This window comes from Desmodus rotundus, chromosome 2, assembly GCF_022682495.2.
Source record: "Desmodus rotundus isolate HL8 chromosome 2, HLdesRot8A.1, whole genome shotgun sequence".
NCBI lineage: Eukaryota > Metazoa > Chordata > Mammalia > Chiroptera > Phyllostomidae > Desmodus > Desmodus rotundus.
This window is the reverse complement of record NC_071388.1, coordinates 207,491,414-207,516,630: the sequence shown is the minus strand read 5'-3', so window position 1 is coordinate 207,516,630 and position 25,217 is coordinate 207,491,414. Positions and strand designations below refer to the sequence as shown.

The 25,217-nt window shown below is 59.2% G+C and overlaps 1 protein-coding gene across 3 annotated transcripts in view; it reads right to left on the bottom strand.

Moving 5' to 3' along the window:
- The window catches only part of UBE2F (ubiquitin conjugating enzyme E2 F (putative)), a 34,015-nt gene extending 10,219 nt beyond the window's left edge, over positions 1-23,796 (bottom strand). The window contains exons 1-4 of one of the 3 annotated variants that reach the window (XM_053919285.1): positions 23,649-23,796; positions 19,814-19,946; positions 14,453-14,482; positions 10,558-10,623 (exon numbers count right to left, since the gene is read on the bottom strand). In XM_053919285.1, coding sequence (XP_053775260.1) covers positions 10,558-10,623; positions 14,453-14,482; positions 19,814-19,931 — 214 coding nt within the window. In that variant the 5' untranslated portion in view covers positions 19,932-19,946; positions 23,649-23,796. Of the gene's footprint in view, positions 1-10,557; positions 10,624-14,452; positions 14,483-19,813; positions 19,947-22,974; positions 22,999-23,648 lie in introns of those variants that run through there. The other 2 variants (XM_024563914.4, XM_053919286.1) reach the window with 2 other exon arrangements.
- Positions 23,797-25,217: the final 1,421 nt, after the last annotated feature.

Genomic DNA, 25,217 nt, shown 5'->3' with positions numbered 1-25,217 from the left:
TCAGCGATACTACACGCACGCTTCCCTCGGCTGCTGACGTAAAACACCCACTCGCAGCAGCTGCTCCCCTCCGGACCTCGGCGTGCGGCTAGCCCTCTCCCTCAAGTCAGTCTTTCTGTAGTTTCCGTCCTTGGTGTGTGTCCCCTTGACAAGGTCTTTTCCAACCGAGGTGACAGAAATACCTTATTTCTCCATTATCTGCTAGCGACCTAGGGTTGCACGCATTCTACGATGATGCGCCCGCATTCATCTGGACGTCACCGTACAGACCGGGGGGTGCTTTCCAGCTGCTTGCCCGCCGCCCCGCAGCACTTGCTGCTGTGCCCCAGCGACCTGCCCGGGCGACTTCCAGTGGTCAGTGACTGACAGCGTTGTCTGTGGAAGAGACACTCTTGGGGAAATACTTCAACTCCAGATACGAGAACTGTTCAGGCAAGTGGCATCTTCGGAACGGAATACTCAGAGTGCACCCCCACGGCGCTGTGGCCACCGGTCTCGGGGCTGATGCTGGTCACCACGCTCAGCAGCAGACGGGGTCTCCTGACAGCGTGTGGTGCCCTGTGAGCTGCGGCCACAGCGTTGGCTGCCGCAGCACTGGCTCTGTCCTCTTCCTGCGCCCCGGGCCCTGCACGGGCCTCTCCACCCCAAATACCGCGGCTCTCCTCCGGCTGGCTCTCCGTGCCACAGGCCACAGCTGGGACTCCACGCCACGGCCCATCAGTTTCAGAGACTGCTGTTTGGTCCAGCGTGGTTTGAGCTCACGTGTCCTTCTGGCCTGGTCGAGTTCTTGGTTAGCAATGAGAATTGTCATCTCTGAACTCAAAGAAAGTATAGCAGGCTATTCTCATTTTTTCCCTATTTCATGGGAAAAACCTCTTTCAGGAAAATGATTTGCTTCTGAGCCAGAACTTTTTTCCTTCTAAGCTACACAGCTGTGGAGCCAGTCCAGCCTGCTTACTTATTATTGAACTTGCCCAGAAACCCAGCAGTCCAACTCGAAAAGCCGCCGAGGGCAGACCGCAGCAAGACGTGCAGCTCCAGCACTAGTTTTCCCCACGGGGACCCGGCTCGCGCGCTCTCGCCCACCCCACCCCAGGTCTGGCTCCCATGCGCACACGTGGCAAGTGGACAGGAGAAGGGCCCACCCAGGCTGGGCCTGTGGGCAGAGGGTTCCATCGGCGCACCTATGACCCAGCGTGCACCAGGGCCCAGGGCCCCACGTGTCCGTGTTGGGCAGGCCAACCGCATCCCCGTCCCTGTCGCCTCCGCGACCGCAAACAGGTGCTCAAGGACAAGGGTGAAGGCTGTAGGGCAGGCTGCCAGCACGGCCCCCAGGGTTGCACTGTGAGGACGCGCTCCTCCCCTCTCTGGTGCCCTGGAGCCTGCTGCCTCCTGCCTCCCAAGACCCGGGCATCCGTGTGTGCTGGTGACAGGGGTCCCTAGGAGGACAGACCGCTCAGGGCCCTTTCACTGTCCACGTGTGCTTGGTCTAAAATGGACCCACCAGACGGTGCTTGAGGTCGAGGCGCCCGCCAGCCAGGGATGCCCAGGGTCCCTTCCCAGCCTGTCCAGAAGGCCTCCTTCTCTGTGTCCTCTTGCTGTGAGCCCAGAGGACCGAGTGAAATGTTGGTCGCCAGGGCCGGCCGTGCTGGCGTCTGAGGCCAGATGGTCAGCGCCCCGTTCGGAGACTCCCATGGACTCGGCCGTGGAGGCACACATCCCCCCGAGAGACACAGTGAGCACCAGCACGGTGGCACTACTCCCACACAGGTGACCAGGAAGGAAACCTGGCCGTGAGCCGGCCGTGAGAGGCATCATCTCAGGAGCGAAGAGGGGTGGCGTGGCCGAGGCAGAGTCGCTGCCAACAGATTGGCGCCTGAACCAGCGTTGCGGGGAAGTGGTTCTGTGCCTCAGACGCAGTGACGCTGTGGGACCCTGACGCCTAGGTGGCAAGGCCTCTTCCACCTCAGCTGCTTTCCAGTGTCTGCTTTCAACCAAGTGGGAGACGGGCCCTCGCGGACCCGCCAGCTGAAAGATCGTGTGTGCAAACTGCCTCCGTGACTTGTGGCCTCTCGCTTGGAAGTCCAAGGACAGGCCGACAAGCAACAAGAAAACGCCTCCCGTGCCTGTCTGCTTGTTCCCAGTGTGCGCGTCTGCAGAGAAAGTGAAGACCAGGGGCGTGGAGCTCCTGCACCCAGCGCAGAGTAATGGTCACTCACAACGTCACCGGACACGAGTGCCGACGAAGTTCAGCCGTGGCGCCCTTCCCTGTGCGGTGACCCCCAAGCCCGCCACAGCGGTGTGGCGTCACCACACCCTGCCCTCCCCCAGGCGCGTGCTGGGCACTGTCCTGGGCACGGCAGGATGGCGGACAGGGCAGTGACCCTCTGGCCCAGGAGGCCTGCGCTGCGGTGGCAGGGGCACAGCGTGAACAAGTGAGCCACGTTCACGGGAGGTGGTGAGAGCCACGGGGGCGGGAGGTGGCAGGGGCTGCCACTCTAAACGGGGCGGTGGGAGGGAGAGCTGGGAAAGGGCACCGGTGACCACAGTCCTCCTGGGGGCTGGTGTTCAGGGAACCCGCAGAGGTGGAGGCTGGGCGGGGCCTGGCTGGGACATGGGGTCAGGTGGGCGTGCGGGCAAACCCCTCGGGCTGAGGCGTAGAGGGGACCATGGACATGAGGAGGAAGGAAATGGAAAACATTGAAAAAGAAGCAAACCACAAAGGCTAGAAAACCCAGTGTTGAAACGGAAGACTTTGCTGGAGGAGACTGGAGAACGTCCGACCATGCAGGCGGAGCTCCTCCTCGAGGCCCAAGCAGACCAATGAGCCCCGGAGGCCGGTGGGTGGGGTGCAGCCGTGTGAGAGAGACAGGGACAGATATACAACTGGAGTCCCAGGGAGGGGTACAGAAAAAGTGTTTCAAAGAAATGCTGACTGCATTTTTTCTAAATGTGATAAGAACTCTAACTCACGGGTCCAAAAAGCTCAATAAACGCCAAGTGAGATAAACAGAAAGAAAACCGCGTCAAAGAGCATGGGACCGCCGAAAACTGAGAGTCGGGCTTAGCAGCAGCCTGAGAACAAGACGCACAGGGCATCGAGTGGGGCAGCGCACCCTCACTGCTCGTGAGAAGTACCAGTCAGGGCGCAGGAGAGTGAAAGCCCCTGCGTGCGGACACGGTCACCTCCAGCACCTCAGCTGACAGACCCACCACCAGCAAGCCATGCTAACCCTGCCCCTCGCCCAAGGACCCCCTTCAGGCAGCAGGAAAACGACAGACGAAGAGGAAGAGGGGTCAGAAATAGTGAGTGTGCTGGTATGTAAGGAAAACAGAGTGTGTGCGGCCCAGAAAACACCGGGGCTGGATCGCAGGCCGCGTGAGCGAGGACGACGGGGTAAAGGCGGAGAGGGCAAGGGAAGGCCGCTGCCGTCTGACTAGGCCCCCACCCTGGACGCCCCTGCAGGGCCGATGAGACGGAAAACAAGCAGCAGGAAGGAAAGAGCAGAGGTTTGAGTGGGAAACAAAAATATCAGAGGAAAGTCGATGAAACCAAATCTGGTTCTTTGCATCGATCGATGAAATGGACACCCCTCAAACCAACCTGGCCAAGAAAGCAAGCGAGCCCGAAACCCTGAGAGCAGGAATCCAGAGTGGCTGTGAACAGTCTACAGAACTTAAAGGACGGGGCAGGGGCCGCGACCTTTCGCCAACCAGCCTGCAGACGCGGGCGACGTGAACAAAGTCCTCGAAGGACACGATGACCGGAGCTCACTGAGAATAAACAAGCTGCACGGCCCTTCACCTCCTGAGAGGTACGGGTTCTCGCTGACAGGTCTCAGCACAGAAGCAACGGGACCCCAGAGGGCGGGGCCCAGCCGCTGAGTCCTGCAGCTGAGCGGAGAGTGCCGAGCCTGCGCCGCTGCCCCCCGGAGGGAGAAGGGAGCACCGCTTCCCTGTTATCTGCAGGGAGGGGGGCCCCTGAAGGGAGGCAAGGCCGGTAGGGGTAGGAACCAGACCTAATTCTGCACCGTACGCAAAAACCAACTCAAAAACTATCACAACGCTAATCATAAAACCTGAAGCTATGGAACCACTTCTTTTTAAAACATACAACGTCTGTCGTCCTTAGACAAACGTTTCTCAGGGAACGAAAAGCACAGCTACCAGTAACTGCCGCTTGTGCGACCACACACTCCGGGGCGCACACAACACAAGCGGATCACCCCCACTGGCCAGAAGTCCGGACGCCACCACGCAGCACCGGCCACTGCGCTCCTTCCCGGCGCTCAGGGCACATCCGCTTCCTTCATTTTCCTGCTTTGAGCGGCTGCCCTGTCCCTCGGCTCAGGGCCTCCCTCCACTGTCAAGGTCAGAGATGGCCCACAGACGCAGTGATACTTGAAAGCACCGTGGTGAGTGACAGAAGCCATTTCCAGAGGGCTGCGTGCTGCTTGGTGCCATCTGGACGGCACTGGGGAGATCAGATCAGCGTCCTGGACCCGGGGGGGGGGGGGGGGGCAGGGGAACTCGCTGGGCCGATGGAAACACTCCATCTCCACCGTGCTGGTGGTCGCCCAACTTTGGGTGTCCCCGTGCAGCAGACCGCACACCAGGGCCTGCGACACAATCACTCTGTAAGCACTGCCTCACTAAACACAGCTTTTGGAGAAGATGGAAAAGCAGCAGCCTCCGCCACACAAAAGCCACCGTCGGGTGGCACAGGAAACAGCTGGCACTTCGTAAAGTTTCATTTATTTTAGAGAAGGGAAGGAAGGGAGACTCAGGGAGAGAAACATCCGTGTGCAAGAGATACACTGATTGGTTTCCTCTTGCACACCCCCTACTGGGGACTGGGCCACAACCCAGGCGTGTGCCCTGACTGGGAATCGAACCAGTGAGCTTTGGTTCCCAGGCCGGCACTCAACCCACTGGGCCACAGCAGCCAGGGCAAGTGCTTGCGTTTTTGAAGAGCATGCCCTTCGGGGGTGGTCAGTACACACTGCCTGTGTGCACACAGCTGACCGTGAAATACTTTCTTCACCGGACATTTACTCTCCCACTCACTCTGGGACGCCTGAGCACGCCAGGAGAACACCGGCTGTGGAGCCACACGCCAGCAGAGGGCAGAAATCTGGGTGAGTGCGCTCAGTCGGCAAGTTGCCCACTCAGCAGGACGGGTGGCCAAGACCCGGCCCCCCAGGAGACAGCAGACGGCAGACTGTCCAAGGGCTCGCGTCCCGTTTCTGCCACCAGCGCTCCTGGGGCTCCCTAAGGAGAAGAGCCACCGGGGAAGTGCTCCCCTTCCATCTGTCCCCTCGTCGGGATGGGCGCTGCACCACACTCCAGGCCAATGGACCAAGGGCCACCAGGGACCCCGGGGTCAGGTGTGCGTTGGGCTGCAAGGCTGCGGCAGGGCTCCGCTCCACATCCTCACCTTCTGGAACCTCCCCCATCACCCAAATGCCTCAGAATTTTCACGTGTGCAACCAGAGACGTGCTTCAGGCTTTCCAACCATACTTCCTTGCTCAAAAACGGGGGTCTGACGTTATTTCCCATTTAGAGACTTTTCCTTCTCGGACTCCAAAGCTATGATGCAAAGCTGCGAACGCCCACTAACGACACAGTGGGGAGAACAGAGAGACCTATTAAAATTCTGTAACTCCACATACACTGCACTTCCATGATCATTCGCCAGTCAGGGAGCGCTGTGCAACAAGTTAAACATAAAAATTAAAAGAACTCCAGTGACAATTGATACATTTAAAAACATATTTAGGTGAGCACACATTAAGTGTATGAGATTTACAATGTAGCTGTAGAATTCCCTGATCAAAAACCCTTATACATGTCAAATCAATAAACAGATGTTATTAAGCATTAAAAAACCCACCTATCTAATAAAGAACTTGTATCCAGGTGTATAAACTTTGCAACTGAGCCACACAGGACAAGCAGCACAGCCTTCAAATGGACAAAGACCTGAGCGGACCCTGGGACAGAGAACATGGGCTGACGCCCGCCAGGGTGGCCGGGGGAGTGGGGGGAAGATTGACAAGAACGGATGGTGGCAAGAACGTGGCAACGGGGGATTCTCCTCCATGCTGGTAGGAACGGGCGACGGCAGGGACGGGCGCAGGTCCTCCTGCGGGAAGACAGTCCAGCAGTGACCTGTGCAGACGGCTGTCCCTTACCCGGGACCCAGGGACCGCAGGGCTGGGAGAAGGGGACACGCGCAGGCACACTGGCCTGTCCCCCGAGGTCCGCCGCAGCCCTGTGCATGCGGCACATACGCAGTGGGACCACGAGGAGGTCCGTCAGCTGCTGGGCAGACAGACAGACCGGTACACAGACAGAAGACAACTCATCCATAAAGAGGTACAACATGTTGCCCTGGCTGGTGTGGCTCCGTGGGCTGAGTGCCGCTGGCCTGGGAGCAAAAGGGTCGCCTGTCCAATTCCCAGTCTGGGCACAGGCCTGGGTTGCAGGCCAGGTCCCCAGTAGGGGCGCACAAGAGGCAACCACATGTTTCCCTCCCTCTCCTCTTCCCTTCCATCTCTCTAAAAATAAATAAAACCCTAAAAATAAAAAAAACAATCCACAGCTGACGCTGTATTCAATGAACAATGAGCACTGGCCACGCCCCCTGAGATCAGCACCAAGGCGGAGACACGCTCTGCCAGCGCCTGCTCACCAAGTGCCGGCGGCCACAGCCTGTGCCACCAGACAAAGAGGGCACAGGCGCGCGTACTGGTGAGAACGAAGCCACGCTGTCTACTGACAGGTCCCTCACCCCAGAAATCCTGAGGATGTTTTTAAAAAGATACTGGCATTTTAATAAATGAATTTAGCAAGGTAACAAGACACATGACGGATACATTTTTAAAAATCAATCGTATTTTTATACACTAGTAACAAGTAGAATGGAAATTTTAAAAACACCATTTACAACAGCTTCATAAAATGCGACAGACTTAGTGACCCACATATCTACACACGGAAACCAAAGATGCGGCGGAGACAAAGTGAGGACCTGCAGAGGCGGAGACGAGCCGCGGGTGCGGACGGGCCGGACTGAGCAGAGTGCCAGCACGGCCCCAGTCGGGGTCCCAGCCTCCGGGAAATGCAAACCAAAGCCACGGTGAGGCCCTACTTCACACCCCAATACCGAGAAGTATACTGAACAATCGGGACTTGTGACACGTTGCTAGTTGGTGTACAGTACATCCACTTTAGAAAGCTTCCTAAAAAGTTAAACATAGCCCTGGCTGGTGTGGCTCAGTGGATGGAGTACCAGCCTGTGAACCAAAACATCACTGGTTCAATTCCCAGTCAGGGCATGTGCCTGGGCTGTGGACCAGGTTCCCAGCTGAGGGCTCACGAGAGGCAACCACACACTGATGTTTCTCTCTCTCTCTCCCCTTCTCCTTCCCCTCTCTCTAAAAACAATAAAATTGAAAAAAAAAAAAGTTAAACATGTGTCTTTCTTATGACTCAGAGATTCCACCCTACAGTGGGGCCGACGAGAAGCGGAAAGAAGGGTATACTGAGACGGTGAGAGGGTGCTGACAGCAGACTCACTGGTAACAGCCGGAGCCGCAGAGAGGTCCCAGGCCCAACAGGAAGATGAGCGATTATGGCACGTTCGCACGGTGAACACAGAGCAAGGAGCTACTGACCCACACACGTCGTGCGTGAATTTAAGCACTCGTTAACGCAGGAAGCCAGAAGCAGACTGCGTAAGCACGTAAGACACATGATTCTCTCACGTAAGACCCCACCGACATGAAATTCCAGAACTGGCAAACCTGACCGCGGTGCCAGTGGTCAGGAAGGAATTTTGGGTGGGTAGCAGGGGCCGAGAAAGGGGCTGCAAAGAAGCAGAAGGCAGCTTCGGGAGTGGCAGAAATGCCGCAGCTACTCCAGGCTACCCTGGGGCACACGTTTCTCAACACTCATTAGGCCGAACAGTTCAAATTAGTACATTTTATTGTTTGTAATTTTATACCTCAATAAATTTACTTGTAAAGGAAAAACTACAATTAAAGTAAGTAGTTATTTAGTAAGTGTCATTCACGCCCACAGCCCCGTTCTAGATGCCTGCAGGGGAGCCGGCTGCGGGACACCCCGGGCCAGCTGGGCCACAGCGACCCATGGAGTTCCGACGCCCCCCTCGCCCCCCAGGGGTTCCAGGGGGATCTGAGTTAGTGTTTAGGGTCTTGCTTTGGTTGGTCTCGTTTCACTTGCTAGTAGTTTTTCTTGTTTTGTCAGTGAAGACTTTTCTTTTTCTCCTAAATTCATTTCCCGTCACCAAATTTCAGTTCCACCCTTCCTCTGAAGAACACATGCCCGAGCATGAAGGACATTCCAAACCCCCACGAAACCGAAAATGTCACCAAGTACGAACAGCACTAGACTGCCGGGATCCAGGATGAGCTGTGAGCTTATACTGCAGGGGTGCCCCCCACCCCCGCCCCTCCAGCAGCCCAGGGCCTGCGCTCCCGCCTCCACGCTCACCGCAGCCCCAGGACAGCTGGCTGCATGCGGTCCAGGAGCGACGCCATCTGCTCCGAGCGGCGAGGAAACTGCCTAGGCACGCGCCTGCGGTTTTCTCCAATACTAAAAGGAGCGGGACTCCAGAAAGTGTGCTTTTAAGTATTTGTTTATTTGAAAGAGAGGGAGAGAGAGAGAAACACTGATCCGCTGTCCCACTTACTGGCGCACCCACTGGTTGACTCTTGTTTGTGCCCTGACCGGGGATCGAACATGTAACTTTGGCGTATCGGGACGATGCTCTACCAACTGAGCTACCAGGCCAGGGCCCAGAGAGGACTGGAAAAACCCGACCAGGCAAGTGTTGAGGGCTGGCAGGAGGCTGCTGCGTCTCTGACCCCTGGGCAGCAGCCGCCGCAGCTCCGACACTCGGCACACACGTGACCACCGTGTCCCAAACACGAGTGCTGAGCATTTACAGTGACAGGAGCTGACACCCAAGTCCCTTCCTATCAGACCCGACAGAGAACGCCAGACCGAAACAAGCACTCACGCTCCGTTTCCAAGAACACGAGACAGCGCCGTGTACGGAATCCCAACGCCCGTGCAATGAGGGGGAAAAGGCAGCTAAAACAGAAACAGTTAGGCAGAGGTCCACTCTGCTGACACAGTGAGGACCTGGCAAAGGGCATCAAGCAGCTGAGAAGGGCCATCATGCCGGTGCCCGGGCTAGGGCAGTGCCCAGCATCCCTGGCGGCCACTGGAAGTGGGGGGAGGGCAGTGGGCGGCCAGTGTTCTGACCTTACACACTTACACACTCACTCACACACTCACACACACACACACCTCAGAGACGGCTCTGTCAGTAGAGGGCCAGCCTCTTCACCTCAGTGACTTCTGGAAACACTCTGAACTGGTGCCTGTGAGTCACCATGGGACAGCAAGTGTGACCAGCGCCCCTCATAAAGTTAGCAGAACAGGCAAAGGGTTTTGGGGAGGCGGCCAAGTGCGGTGACCATTCCCGCCACTTCGGTTGGAGGCCCCGAGTCTGGTTATGCCTGGGTGTCAGGCGCTCGGGTGGACCTCTCCCCAGTGCTCAGGCGCCTGAGCGGACACGCACGGGGCCGAATTTTCGCTCGCGTCCCAGAGTGGTGTGCAGGGCCACCACGTGGGTCAGAACGTTTTTAAAACTTTTCAAGCTCATTTTGAAAATGGATTTTTCCTGTTACTATACAACACCTTCCACAGGAAAAAAAAACATACAAAAACATTCTACCTACAGGGACAGGAAGCCAGGGCCCATCCGTGGGCGCAGCAGCACCTGCTGGAAGTCTGCGTTCTTCCACTCGTAAACTAGCTAGTGCCGCCGGAGTCTGTTTCCCGCCCCCCTCCATACCCCAAAGCAAAAGACACCCTCGTTTCCTCCGCCACACTCCCCTCCCCTCCAGTGAGCCCCCTCGTCCTCCTTCCCTCCCTCCCGCTGCCCACGGCACCCCACTCACTGCCTGAGGGCACATGTGCTACTGGGACCTGCGACCCCGGAGCTGCACTTTAAGGAGAGCTGAGCGAGCCCTCCCTCCCACAGCCCTGTTGTTCCACGGCGCAGCACTATGGCATCCTGCTGGGGCCCGTGCAGCAGAGACACCCATCAGTCCTAACCAGGACAGCCGGTGGTCTGCCGGCGCCCGTCTATGCGCTCACACCATCTCCGCCACCCGCAAGCTGTCCTGAGAGACAGGTCCTGCTCCGTCCCCGCTGTGCGGCTCACTCAACCCCCGCCACACGGCTGCTCCCCGCGGGGCCCGGGAGACCACAGGGCACACGCTGGCAGCCTGTCCTGCTCACGGGGTCGCCAGGCTGCCCCCGTCTGTCCCCGGTCACTGGAGTGAAGGATGCAGATTCCCATCACTGGGCTTTATTCAACCACAAAGCTCGTATCTTGTCCCCCTACGGGAAGGTCACGACTGCCGTAACTTCCAAACAGTTGGAGTTCACAGGTTTGGGTGGAGTCTCACCTCCACGGTGTGAAAATCACAGTGACACTTACGCGCAGGCGCAGTTACCTGGGGTCACAGTCAGCTGGAAGCAGTGGAGCTTGTTCGGATCGGGAAAGTGCACTTTACACGTACCTGCAAAAGAAACGGCAGGTCGGGAGGGTGGCGGAGCCAGCGGCGGCGCCCGGCAGGGCCCCACAGCTCCCATAGCAGAAGGGCGTCGGAGCCCTGCCCGCCCCCCCAGCACCCACAGCAGAGGGGCGCTGGAGCCCTGCCCGCCCGCCCGCCTGATGGCGACTGGGCCGCTGTGCGAAAAAGGCAGGCCAGCTGTTTCCTGGGAGAGCCTTCACTACTGAATTCCCAATGGAGACGTTCTCCTCCCTTCAGACGGTCGCTGGCAACAGAGATCTTTCCATCAATCTCAAGAACTGTGCTCGCTGCTGTACTTTGAAGGACAGAAACCCTCCCTCAGAGGTCAGAATACCAGGAGCAAGGCCACCACGCAGGGAGAAGCCAGGAGGAGCCCAGGCCACACTCGCCGTCTGCGCCTGGCCCACCGCCATGCCGGTTAAAAAGGACGTGTGGTCAGGAAGTTGGCTCACACCCAGTGTTTTCTGTGACATTAAAAAAAATGTCCTCGCAATCCAACGGGTAGCTTGACTTGCTCCATTAGTGGCCCCGATGGCCCCGGCTGTGTCTGCTGCATCGCCTGGCAGAGGCCTGGGCGTGCACACAGACCCCCGAGAGGAGAGCCCCTGGCTGGGGGTGCTGATGGGCAAGCGGGCTGGGGCCTGCCTCCTTCAAATTCGACACCAGCAGCATGTGGGAAGGACACACAGGGAAACTGTCCGTGCTCCGTGAACATGGCACGTCGTGCTGTATCTCACGAGTCCCACTGGAAACTTCTGACTGGTTTTGCGACAGCATGGGGTTTCTATCAACAACGGGGTGACGCGAGCGCAGACTTGGAGGTGGCCTTAGCGACCGCCAGGCCCAAAGTCCTCAACCAGCGTCAAGGAACATGTGTAAAGGGCCCTTGGACAAAGCCAGAGGGGGTAGGATTAAGGGTGGGAGGTGGGTGGGTGGGGCTGGGGAAAGTGGTGGCAGGAAAAGGGAAACAACTGTACTTGAACAATTTAAAGAATTAAAAATAAATAAAATGAAGTCCTCAGTCGTCAGAGGTGACACTAGGACCAGAGGTTCGGTGACTAGCCCCAGCCACACGGGTTCCGAGAGAAGGCAGTTTGGTTCCCGAATGAAAGCCCAGCTCAGGCCTCTTCTCTCCCCGCCACGCCCCCTTCCGCTCTGTGGCGGCCGTGCCAGGCGCAGCACCAAGAACCACGCAGCTTGCTGGGGGTCCCTTTTTAACCAACGCTTCAGAAAGGCACCGAAGGATGGCAGCTAACTCAGTCCAGCAGAGCAGGCAGGGGCCCGAGGGACGGCATGGTCACCACCCTGGTCTCAGAAATGAAGAAGATGGGGCCGAAGAGGCCCACGCTCCACGCAACCCGCGGCCGACCTGCGGACCGAACAGTCGAAGTGGGCTTCGTCCCCCCCTGTCCTCAGGGGAGAAGATAAACACCGTATTTTCAGTGAAAGGGGCGTCGCGAGAACGTGACGAGGGCACGTGTATACACGTGAGGCTGGCATCACCATCTGTTTCCCACTCTGAGCGTTCGCCTTTGTCTGAAGGAAGGTGCTGACGTAGGTCAGCCCCTCCCACTCGGACTGCCACACCAAGAATAAGGAACCGATCCAGGCAGACTGAAGAACAATAGAACTACTAAAAAAAAAAAAACCCAAATTTTAAAGGTCAGAATTCTAACACCATCAGTTAAATGTTAGAAGTCAAGCTTTTGTTCCAGTTCGACGCAGGAGCTTGGCTGAAACTCCACAACTAAGCGTGTGCTCCGTGGAGGGTGCGGGCTCGCATAATAAGTCACTCGCCTGAAAGACGCCAGGCAGGGGGCGCTGCACTGCCTGCTCCCAGGACCAAACCGAAGGAGTTTTCCTTCTTTGCGAACAGAGAAACCTCCATAAACACGCAGGTACAGAAGTCTAGTAACTCGGCAGCACTGCTTTGTGGCCAGTTACTTCCTTCGCCTTAATAAATATCACAGAGAGATTACTGAGCAGACAGTACAGACTGATCTGGTGGCTCGTTTCCTCTCAAATAATGAGCTGCACACTTTCGGAAGGCCTGGCTCATCTGCATGCACTAATTTGACCCCGGGGCCCCCACTGTGAATGGGGGCGCTAGAGGGCGGGGGGCAGCGGTGGTTGGAGAAAAGGAGAGGAAGGTAGCTCGTAGTCTTTTTAATCTGACAGCCGAAGGGCTAAGATACTTAGTTAAACATAAGGTATTTAGTTCGATATTGGTTTGAAAGCCAATTATAAAGTTTTGTTGTTTTCGGCCCAAATTTTTTTTTAAACCGAAGTCACTCTTTGGGTGAAGAGCCAACAACCCCTGTAAGACCCATGGCTGAGGACAGAAGGAACTGTGCGAGAGGGGAGGTTTCCAGGGTCCTTGATGAGCTGTGCGTGTGTGTACGTTCAAGCGGGGCTGGGGCTGGGGGGCAGAGAACATCGTGGGAGGAGAGAACAGAAGAACTGCTTCACTTTTTTATTCCAAAAATGTCCCAACATACAAATTTTTACAGAACAGGAAGAAAGAGAGAAGAGTATAGTAAACCCATCCCCCAGCTTCGGTGTTTGGCCAATCCTGACTTGTCTAGCCTGCCCAAATACAAGGTGATGGGTTGGTTTGTTTTCCTGGAACATTTTAAAGCAACTCACCCACAGACATTTCAGTGGGTGGGAAGAGAACCTTCCAGGGGCCGCCGGGGCACGTCCCCCCGGCTCTCACTGGAGGGGCACTTCCAGATCAAGGGACCCAACGACTTTCAAGGCATTTCTGACTGAGACGCACAAGGAAGAACATTTCATATCACGACCCGTTCTGCCCATAAACACTACATATAAAAATACCTGAAAAGTAAAGGACGATATGTACTTACCTCAGAAACCGACGTCACGCCTACTTAGGGGTGACACCCCACGGCCACCTTTCCAGCTTCAGGAGGAGGTGGAAGTGCCCCCAGCCCCAGCACCACAGCGGACGGGCCCTGCGGCAGGCTTCACCCAAACCAGCAGACCCACAAGCCTCAGAATGGTTTTTTCACTGAGTATGTTGAGAAAAAGTTCAAATTCAAAAAAATATTCAGATGGCTGAAGCTTTTAGTCCCAGATGGCCCTAAACAAGGCACTGGGCCTGGACCCCCGTCCACGGCCTGGAAAGCGAGCCGGCTCCCGACAGAGGGCTACCCGAGGGGTCAGCGTCTCAGAGGGAGGACAGGCACAGGAGGGGACCGGGTGACAACAGGTGGCCCAGCCGTCCACCTCATGCACAAGGATCAATGGCAAATAAGCACTTTCTGGGCCAAAAAGGTCAACTGGAAAACCTAGAACTGTCCACCTTGGTCCACAGACCTTCTCCCTTAAAGAGGGCGGGGGCAAGAGGGAACCCGGCCAGTGCAGCCCCGCCACAGGAAGGCCAGGAGCAGCGCGCAAGGCCGACGGACTCCTCTCAGCCCGACCAGGGCCTTGAACACCGTTGGCCCCCGCCTGCCAAAATGAAAGCGTACTCTGCCCAGACCGGTGTGGCTCAGCGGGTTGAGCATTGTCCAGCAAAGGGAAAGGTCAGCGGTGCAAGTCCAGGTCAGGGCACAGGCCTGGACTGCGGGTTTGGTCCCAGCTGGGGCACCTACGAGAGGTCACCCGTCAATGTTTCTCTCCCTCCCTTTCTCTCTCCCTTCCTCTGTCTAAAAATAAATGAAACCTTTTGTAAAATAGCATGTCGCTAACACACACGAAATCCGGACTCCTTGCTCTGCAAGGTTATAAACACACAAGCTCGCCCGCGATCGTTTCACAGCGCTGACGCCGGCCGGGGCGCTATACTTACAAGGTAAGTTAGCTTCAAGTTCTGCAACCTCTGTAGAAACAAAGAGATTGGTGTTAATATTAGTCAGTCACTCCACATAAAATCACCAGCTCTAGTCCTGGCTGGGGTGGCTCAGTGGGCTGAACGCCGATCTGTGAACCAAAGGGTTGCTGGTTCGACTTCCAGTCAGGGCACATGCCTGGGTTACAAGCCAGTAGGGGGCATGCAAGAGGCAACCGCACACTGATGTTCCTCTCCCTCTTTTTCCTTCCCTTCCCCTCTGTCTAAAATAAATAAATAAAATCTTTAAAAAAATCACCAGCTCACAACTTCTTCCAGAACACTAAGGGGAGAAATAAGTAAGCTGAACAAACCGAAACCTACACTTGGTCTGAAGCCGAGCCCTGAGGCGGGGCGGCTCTCCAGTGCACAGTGGCAGGCAGGGCGGCACCACGGCCCTCGCACGCTTACTTCAGCGCCAGCAGAAGTCACGAAATCAACACAGAACTCGCCTCTGGATGAACAGTCACAGGCTGTCACCTAAAGCCTTGTTCCCCCAAGCAGCGAGCTCCCGGCCCAAACCCACGCATTCACACACCTGTGTGTCTTCCTGCCGCCTTTCCGGCCCACTTTCCCCGGACACTCCCCTCCTTCAGGGCGCCCGGCAGCACCCTCACCCTCAGGGCTGCAGGCATCTCCTACCGGTCCCTGAACAGCATGTCAGCTCAGCACCCCTCACCCGTCCCTGCACCCCTTCAGTGGAGCTGGTTGTGGGGAGAGCAGGAACCGTAAGTCATTCCCTCGCTGCGCCGGGAAAGGACCAGGTTTTGTGATGAAGCCAAGCCTGGGCATTCCCCCGGGCAGTCTCGTGGGGAGCATTCCAGTGTGGCCACTCAGCAAGCTTCAGTGTCTGTGTCCTCCTGACGACCTCAGCCGTCTTCAGCTCTGGCCTCCCGATGGGCTGACTCCTGTCCTGCCCTAGAGCAGGGGGTCCACTGAAGGAAACAGGGTGCGGAGACCCCAGTAGACCCTCCCACAGGGGGCAAAGGCCAGCCCTGCCCAGCAGCTCACGCAGGGCACGCACTCCATCAGAGTCACTCACATGAATCATGTCAAAACCCACGCTACCTCTGTGACCAAACTGTGTCTTTAAGGCACATACGCTTACACATTCTGCTGTACCGTCTCTGCCTTTCTGTCGGGAAGACTTGGGAAGAACAGTCCTTGAGGGCTCTTCTGGACAGCCTGATGCTGGCCGAGGGAGCGGCCTTTCTCGGGCAGGCGTGTCCCGCCCGTGGTCCCCACAGCGCTGTGGCCAGCTTCTCCGCGGCCCAGTGAGATAGGAACGGTGTGGGTAGGACTTGGGGGGGGGGGTGCGGGGGCACACGTAAGAGAAGTGAATGTCTGAGAAGACAGTCTGGCGCTGGCGCGAGAGAAGAGACAGGTCCGGACCTGGCCAGGCAGGCGCTGCCCGGGGCGCGATGACCGCCGAGCACCAGAAGCGGCCAGCCCGCCCGCAGCACAGCATTGCGAGCTCAGCAGAGGGCGCCAGCACTGGGGTGCTGTGCCAGCCCCTGGGGGCAGGGGTGCGGAGGGCACCTTGTCCTGGGTTCTCACCAGCTTTGGTGCGTGCCACTTACACACTATAAGTAGACCTACTTAAGTGTATGACTCACTATTTGCACAAAGGGCTCCACCCAGCTCACACTGAGGTGACCGTGAGCACTGTGCCTGCACGTCCACTTCCCGCCCCAGCCGCTCTGCCCACTGGCAGGGCGTCTGCACAGCCAGTGCCGCCACAGGCGCCACCAGGCACGGGGCCCTCGACAGAGATGCTGCGAGCTCGCCTTCAGCCGGGGAGAGCAAACAGAAGCCACAGAGGCCCGTGGTGTCGCTCTCAGGGAGCTGTCATGGATGAGTTCCTCCACACCTCAGATGGTGGCTGCCACCAGTGCCTCAGCCTCAAGGTCGTCCCTTAATGCACACGCATGAAGACTGTGACCAAGGAAACGAGTGAGCTGCTTTGAATGCTCAGGGCCTCTTGGCAAAGCAGCCAACCCTCCCCACACAACCTTAGTGCCCGGAGGGTGAGACCCCCGGCTGTAAGGCAACAAGAAATCCAGGTACCTCTCTGCTACACCTCCACCAAGCACTGGCCCGGCCCAGCCCTTCTGGGAGGCACCAGGCATCTTGCGCAATCCCCTGGCTGCACAACTTCCTCCTGAGAGATGAGGCTCTTCTCCTTTCTAACTACAGATCACGCCACAGAGCCCACTTGAAGCACGCCCGCGCCAGCAGATCGGACCGCAAGCCCACGGGTGCCACACGGCCCTGCCTGCACACCTGCTCCCCTGCCACCCCCCCGCCCCTCATGGAGCTGCAGCTGTGTCCTGGCTGCCGCTCCGCCTGGCACACGCAGGGCGCTCAGGAAGTGCCCACATAAGAGCACACATGCAGGCAAGGTGGCTGCTCCCTTGGCATGAGTGTCTGGAGACCTGAGCGGCCTTGCTCTTCGCACAGCCGGGGCCAAGGCCTCCAAAGGCAGTGTGGATGAAGCTGTGTCCCCCACAAAGACCCGACCCCGCAATGTGAAGGTTGGCGGGGCATGGGGGAGGTGATCAGGGTTACATGAGGTTCTGAGGGTGCGGCCCTGGCGATGGGATTAGAGCCCCAGGAGAAGAGACGCCAGGTGCTTGCAGGCCAGGAAGGGGACCCTCACCGGGAAATAAACTTGATCTTGAACTCCAGCCTCCAGAACCATGAGAAATACACGTCTGTTGCCTCAGCCACTCAGTGTGTGCTCTCTGGTGATGGTGGCTGAGCTGACCGAGACTGAAGGCTACTCACAGAGGCAGGTGGTTTCAGAAAGAGCCCTCACCCCCCCACCAGGCAGCACCAGGAGGGCCGCTGGCCTGGTGACCCAGGCAGACAGCAGCTACTTTGCAAGAGACCGGCTCACCTCCCTCCACCCGAACCCCGACCCCTCTGATTTCTAGAAGCAGAGCTTTACCTCTGCGCTGCCTGTCTGTGCTCAGTGTGCCTCTTCTGCACTCCTGGCTCCCTGCACAGGGCCCTCCTCTGGGGGAACTGGGCGTGAGGGCATTGGCCCCCCACAGGGACAGCCTGGCCCCAGTCCCCACCTTAACACGGAGCCCCCAACACAGCCCTTCCCCTTAGCCTGAGGGCCTTCCAGCAGCACCCTGCAGGGCGAAGGCCTGAGCGCTCGCGGCCCCTCCGCACTCTGGGGGGGCCAAGGCCGCATCCTTGAACACCCCCACGGCCCCTGCAGCAGAGCCTGGTCCCGAGGGCATGGAGCCCCAAGGCCTCATACCCTGCACTGCAGCCACAGCAGATGGGGCGGAGGAGAGCCCTCTGCCTCTCACAGACCACCCTGCCCTACTAGGCTAATCAGCATACCTGAGGGGCCACATGGTGTCCTGGGCCCCTTCGCTGACATTTAACCCTCCCACAAGCAAAGGTCACCAGGGGCCAGCCGCCTTAGCCCGGCGTTAGCCATCCTCCTCCTCCTCTCCCAGCCTCGGCGCCAGCTTTTCAAACACACTGTGTAGCGCACAACCCCCAGCTGTGCCCGCAAGGCACGGAGGCAAGGTGCTGTGCACAGAACGGCGCCCCAAACAGTTCCTGTTGAAGCCTGACCCCCAACCCCATGGAGCGACGCTATCAGGAGCTGGAGCACTGGGGCATCCTGCCACCACGGCTCGGCAAGCCCCCAGAGTCCTGGGCAGGGCCCGAGGGGGGAAAGCTGCTCTGGGGAACAAGGCCAGCTCTTCCGCCCCGCACCCAGGAACTGCCCTGGACAGACCTCCAAACCATCCCACAGCTGGAGCACTCCCTCGAGAAAGGCACCATGTGGCGCCAGCACCCAGGTGCCAGGCAGCACGTGTGGCAGGGGGGCAGCCAGGCTTGGAGCAGGGTGAGCCGGAGCGGGAGCGCGGGGGCTGCTGAGGACTCACTCCCTCTACGGCCCGGTCCAGACCTGACCTTGCACTGCAGCCCTCTGCGCTGAGTCCATGGACACAGCCGCCCACTTTCCTACTGACCCTCCTGAGGGATCTCCTAAAGTGAGCCAGTGCCACCCAGGACCGCAGTCTTGACTGAAGCCATCTTGCTGAACTCGGGACACCCTACTTTTCTCAAAGTTCCCAAGGGGGGGCTACTGCCATCAGCACCCCTCCTGTGCCTCACAGTGCCCTTGTCAGCCAGGAGGCCACCACCACACCCAGCCAAGCAGAGGAGCCCACCAGGAGCGGGCCAGGCAAGCCTCAGCCCTCAGGAGCATCCTCTGCAGGCACCTCTCATTCACCGCTTCCTCCCCCAGGTCAGGGCCCCTTGCTCTCTCCCCACTCTCCCCACGAGCCCAAACCACTCCCCACTCAGCCAGCCCGGCCCAGCCATCCCTGAGGCAGATGGAGCGAGCAGGCCCACAGGGCATGTGTTACCCAGAGCCCCGATGCCCACCAGAACCCGGGAGGATGGGGACGGGTGGCCCCCCGAGGAGTCCTGTACCTCTCCTTGAGCAGTCTCACAAGGTCAGAGCACCTGACGCCGCCTGCCCTCCAGCAGGGGCAGAGTCCAGCTGGGCGAGCCCCACTGGGCTCCCGGGGCTGTGTGGAGCCCCTGGTGAACCCCGGGCAGGGCTGAGGGTGTACAGGAGCCCCTCTCTGCACCTGCACTCTTGCACCGCTCCTGTCTGTGTGTGCTGGGCCTGGCCCCACCCTGCACCCCAGCCTGCCCTGTGGCCTAGAGCTGCCTCCTGGCAAGTGTCCAACCCTGAGTGAGCTCAGCTACAAAATGGACCACTCACCCGGCACGGCTTAGCAACAGTCACCCAGGACAGGGGGCCTGGTCCGAAGAGCTCAGGGCACAGGAGCTACGTAACCATGATAGGGATGTGGTTGAGAATCCCTGACCGGTGAGCCACCAATTCCCCACCCCTCCTCCTCACCGCAAGGCTGGACCTTCCTCACACTAACTCCCCAGGCCCCAGACACCCTCCACTCCTTGGACCACAACACCCCGCGTCAAACCCTTTCCAGGCTGTGCCAGCTCCCAGACTCCTCTGCGGATGGAACGCCTGGGCCAGCACCCAGGAAAGAGACTCCGGTCCCAAAGGGCCCATTCAAGGGAGGTGCTGCCGCCACGCCCACCCTGACCCCACAGGGTGAGGCTGCTGTAAGGAAGTCAGTGGGCCGAGCACTCTCCCTGGCAGAGGAGCCAGCACCTGCCCGCACGTGTGCTATACGTGGTAAGCGACGACCCTCTACAATTCGTTCCAACAGGCGTTTATATTCAGCCACAGGCTGCTTCCTGCCCCAACAGAGCCCCCAGGGTCCCCGGGTCCCCACCTGTGGGCGGCCTCACCTTTGACGAGCAGCCTGTCTCTCACAGACACCCTCCGAGTGGAGTCGGAGGCTGTGGCTGACGTCCGGGACCCTTTGAGACCGTCATCCCGCTTCAGCTTGCTCGCCAGCGTCAGCATCACGGCCACCTTGCCCTGGAAGACAGACGAGAGCGCCTTGAGGGCCGGTCAAGACACCAGCGCCACGAGGTGCAGCCCAGCACACGGGGTGCGTGGGGCCCCTCTGCGCCGCCCTCCGGAAGTCCAGCGTGTCTATAGTGTGAGGTGCAACCCGAAAGAGGGAGCGCCACGGGTGTCGCCCTCACTGGACGCCAGGCCCGGGGCAGCAGGGACAGGGCTCCTGCAGAGCTCCCGGCCTAGGGGAGCCTCCGGCGACAGGTTCCGCGTGGGCTCCACGCTGTCCGGGGCCGGTCTGCCTGCCGTGCCCCCGCTGCGGGCACCCTCCACCAGTGTGTGGCCCCCAGGCCTGGCCCGTCACAGACGAAGGGGAATGTCAGCCTCTGGTGAGGAGTGGGCGCCGCAATGCTTTCCCTTCTCCTTCCTCTACGGAAGGTGTGGCCTGAACCTTAACAATCATCTTCACATTTATTTTCGTTGTTGATTTACATTTTTAGGGAATGTCAACGTCAAGACTAACTTATAACCAATGCCCCAATTAGAGTCTCTTCGCTGGATGCTTCCTGCACTGCGTCCAGCACCAGCCGCCGTTCACCCGACCGGCCTCCCGCCCTGGCTTGCTTTGGCACCGCTGGAGAAGGACTCTGAAGCTTCCTTTGACTGAGGACGAAAACTGGTCACCAGCCCGGCACTTCCAGAATTTCTTCTGTTGCATTAACATCAGCTCCTTTCAATACCGCTCCGATCCTTTTGGAAATAAGATGTGACCGAAGCACAGAACGGTCAGTCTGAGGCCGAGCGAGAAAGCCAGATGCGGAAGGGCCCCTCCCAGGCCCTCGCACAGCCCCTCCCCATCCTCACCCCCCAAAGACTGCAAGGTTTTACTTCCAGGGTCTGCACCGTGAAAACAACCCAGCCAGCGTCTCGCACACGCCCTCGGCAGACACGCCCTGTCACACGTGCGCGCACACCCTCAGCCCCCCAGAGAATCCCCGGATGAAGTGTGCCGGAGGCAGTGCCGCTGCACGGTAGGGTTCGCAAGCTGCGAGCCTCTCAGATCTGGGAGGGGCTTCCCCCCCACTTGCACTCTTCTTACAGACGCGGACCCCGGGGCCCGGGACTGGCCTCTCTAGGGACACTTGGCGCTAGCGGCAGTCACCACAGAAGCATGAGTTTCCCTCCTGGGGACAGCGGGAGCCCTTGTTCCTTGAGCACGGTGACGGTTTCGGGCCCAGACTGACCGGATGCGGGCAGTGCGGTGCCCTTCAGGCACGCCTCAACCCAGCTGACAGGCGGCAAAAACGTGCCAACCCCAGTGCCTCGTTCCCCCACCGCGGCTGCTCTTCAGTGGGCCCACACCAGCGAGCACACCGCCTCTCAAGTTTGCCGAGGGTCGGGGCTCCTGGTTCCGTTTGGGAAGTAATCTCACAAGGGGGGCATTGGGAGTGGGTACAGAATGAGGAACACTTGTGGGGACTCAGAGCGCCCCCTGAAGACGCTGTTGGGAACCCGCAGGCAGACCTGGATCACAAAGCAGCGGTCGCTGCGCAGCCAAGTCCACTGCCACACACCCCGGGTGAGCGCCCAGTCCCACTGTCGGGCTGGCTAATTTTTATCCTCTAGCTGACCTTGGCAATGAAATATGGTGCAAAAATATAAAAAGCTCAGTGTGTACAGAGTTCAGCAGGCAGCACACCAGGGAAATCACACTGAAGAGTCCCGCAGAGCCGCAAGGGCCAGCCACACCCAGTGGGGGAGCCCCTCAGGGGGTCCCAGCGAGGCTTACCTGCACAAAGAGGGGCTTGCACCCAGACACTCTCCTGTGTCACTACCCCTGAGGACTCCGCTGCCCCCACTGAACTCCTCCCAGGGGGTCCAGGGGGCCACCACTCAATTCTACCCCAATGACTGGCATGCGGTCTTCAGGTCCTTGGTCCTGGAGGGAACAGGCTGGGCACTGAGTGTGCAAGGTGTAAGAGCAGGTAACACGGAACACAGCACAGACGTCCTTGCACACCAGTCTAAGAAATCAAGTGCACACGAGCTGCCCACTTCCCCATCGCCTGTATCTTCCCTGGGACTGCGTGCCACTTTAGGGATAAAAGGCCTAATTTGTGAACATAGCCACAGATGCTAAATTAACTCTAAACAAAGAGATCTGAAAACAAATAATTATCCAAACTTTCAAGAGGCTCGCCGAGCAGCCACAGCTGACTCAGAACTCTCTTTTCCTTCCTTACGGAACATCACAGGCCGACCCCGGCAGCACGTGTGGAAACAGGCCCGCGCTAAGCACGCTCGTCTCCGGGATCCACAAGTGGCACTGGTCCCTGAAGTTCCTCCTCGGGGCGGGAGGTGCTTTCAGACTGTCCAAAGCAGAACCTGGGCTGCTGTTCACAGGTGTCATCACCCGGGAAGGTTTTCTCCGCCCGCCCCTGCGCAGAGACCCCGTGGCTCCCGGTGGGGAGTTCCAGCTTCACACTTCTTCCTGCCTGAAAAACCCTGCCCTAAGTGTAAAGGTGGAATTGCGTGCAGGTCACTAGGGGACAGCCAGCTTCCCCAGCCAACGGGCCCCAGGTGTGGGCCCCACAAAGCCCGCACTGACCGCCTCCTGCAGAGCCAGGGCCTGGGAACCTCCCGCCAGGCCCGAGAGTCCTGCAGGTTGGCCCTGCCAGTTGGCTTACGCACCTGTGGAGCCCGACCCTCCCAGTGCCAGCAGTAAACCCGCCCCTTCCGGCACAGCCTGTTACCTGAATGGCAGGTGTGGCTGGATGGAGGTCCCCCAGACCCACAGCAGCCTGGTAGTGACAGTCTCTCAGCACCTCCCCTCACCCCCCACCCCAGCACCGTCCCTCGCCACCGGCCTTCCTCCGGCCAGAAATCCTCTGCACTAGGCGGCCGGCCTGTTCCTTGTCCCCCAACAACACCCAGCTCATTTCTGGAAGCTTCTGCCCCATGTGATACGCAGGACTGGCAGGTCCTCCTTCCGTCCACCACCTTATTCCCCTCCTTGCCCAGGGAAAACACACTCCTATCCAGGTCCCACCTCCTCCGAGAAGCTCTTCCCGGCCACTGCAGTGCGCCCAGCCCCACGCCGGTGTGGGAGGAATGCGGACGGGGCGGGCCCAGCCCCTCCGGTACCAGATGAGGTAACTGAGCCCCACGGAGGGCAGGGCCACGCCCAAGACTACACACTGGCCGAACCGGGTCTGGATTCGGGTCCGGCTGGGCCGATCGTTCCAAGATGTCCTCCTCCTCCTCTCCTCCGCCCTCGGTAACAGCTTCTCAAGCCGCCGCGGCCGCCCCTGAGCGTGGGGCAGCTGCCTGGCCTGACTCCCACCGCGGTTGCAGACGGAATGCCTGCATCCGAGTCCCGCTCCCTCCGCCACGTCGGGCTGATGACCTTGGCCCAGCGCTGCGTTTCCCCTGGACAATACGGCCAGCAGCACCCCCAGGACGGCGGGCGCGGGGCAACGAGGCCGTCTGTGTGCCCGGCACGGCCGGGGCTTGAGCGGCGGCCTCTCCAGCCCGGCCAGCGCCCTGGCCTGGGCCTTCCAAACCCGCCGCCCTGCCTGGCAGGCCGAGAGCAGCCGCGCGGCCTGAGGCGGCCCCGGCGCCGCCCGCCCTCCGGCCCGCCCGGTGCACGGGCGCCGCGGGAACCGAGCCGTCCGGAGGCCCGCAGTCGCCCCTCACCCGCCGCGGGGGCCGTGCGTTCCTCACCTGAACACCCCGAAACAGGTGAGGCGGGCCCGGCGCCCAACACCATGACCTGCCAGCCGGCGACGGCAAGACGCTGCCCCTCACAGTCGCACCGGCTCCGGGCGGCGGGACCGGAAGTGGTGGGGCGGAGACTCGGCCACTCTTTAGCCTGCGGCTGAGGGAAGGGTAGCGGGCTCTTTAAAAAAAAAATTCAAAGCCCTGAAGAACTTTATTTGGCGCTTGGTGCCCGAACAACGGCGGGCGCCAATGGGGTTGGGCCTCGTTCATTGGCAGAGGGCAAGGCAGGGGGCGGGGTCGAGTCTCGCGGGCCCCCATGACTGGCCATTGGCGGTGGGGGCGGGGCCTCTGAGTTGGTTCCGGAGCCTGCGCCTCCGAGCGCCCGGCTCTGCGAGGCTTTCCTGCATCCATTCATTTCTCCCTGTGTTGGGTCTGGCATTGCGGCTCAGGAGACCCGCGTGGCGCTCCAACTGACCGCCTCGGTGCACATTCCCGCCGTGCGCCCAGCGCAGTGCCCAGGACGCAGAGGGCTGGGCGGATCCCAGAGCCTACAGGGGAGGAGGGGAGGGGCGAGGGGGCAGGGCGCTCAGCCTTACAAACAGCCACCAACCTTGGGGTGCCTTGGCTGACGCTGTAGGGGAGTGGGCAGGTCCTTTTCTGTTCCTGTCTTAATGGTTTTTATTCCTTCTTTCATCTCCTACACTTTTGTATAATACTTTAAGAATCTGTTTCAAATTGTGCAAATTGTCCTGTCCATTAGTATTCTGTGTGGTTGGTGATAAGCGCTCTGGCGGGGCTGGGGAGTCGCGGCTGGACTGGGGTCAGACGAGGCCCCTGGGGGAGTGGGCCATGTGAAAGATGAGGTTCACTACGCAGACCGGGCAAAAAGCCAAGGAGTTGGAATTTTATTTCCAGAAGCTCCATAGGAATCTTTGAAACAGTGAAGTAACAATACAGTTTTCTTTCTGAAAAAGGCTTCTGGCCCCAAGTGAGCTGGTGGGGGAGGTGGGGAGGGGGTTTGTCAGACAGAGAGGAGACCCAACCCAGGAAGCGCGGTGAAGAGCCCAGTGTGTGGCGTTCCTTCTGTTTGGGAAGTTTCCTCCTGTACCCAGCAAGTTCCTAAGCTTCCTGAGCTTGGAAAGGTTGTCCAGTCAGTTCCCCATCCCCCACTGCCAGCCACTCGTCAGTGAGTCTTCCCTTCCAGGCTGCGCATCAGATCAGGTCCCAGAGCCCGCAAAGCCCTGGACAAACATTGCACAGGACAGAGCAGCCACAGTAAGCTAATGCGCCTGTCACCGACAGGACGCATTCCCTGCACCGCTGCTGGCTCGTGGGCAACCTGGGGTCTGGGCCTTCGGGGAACCTTCAGCCCAGGGCTCCTGGTGGCTCACTTACAGGGATTGCAGGCGCCGAACCCACTGTGGCAGCGATGTATGGTGGCCCGAGTCCCACATTCTCTGCACTGCCTACACTTTTTGTTACTCTAGGTCTATGACGCCCACTTCACGTGTGCCGTGGACAAAATGGCACAGAACTCTTGTTAAAAAAAACAACCACGACCACCGTGGTTGA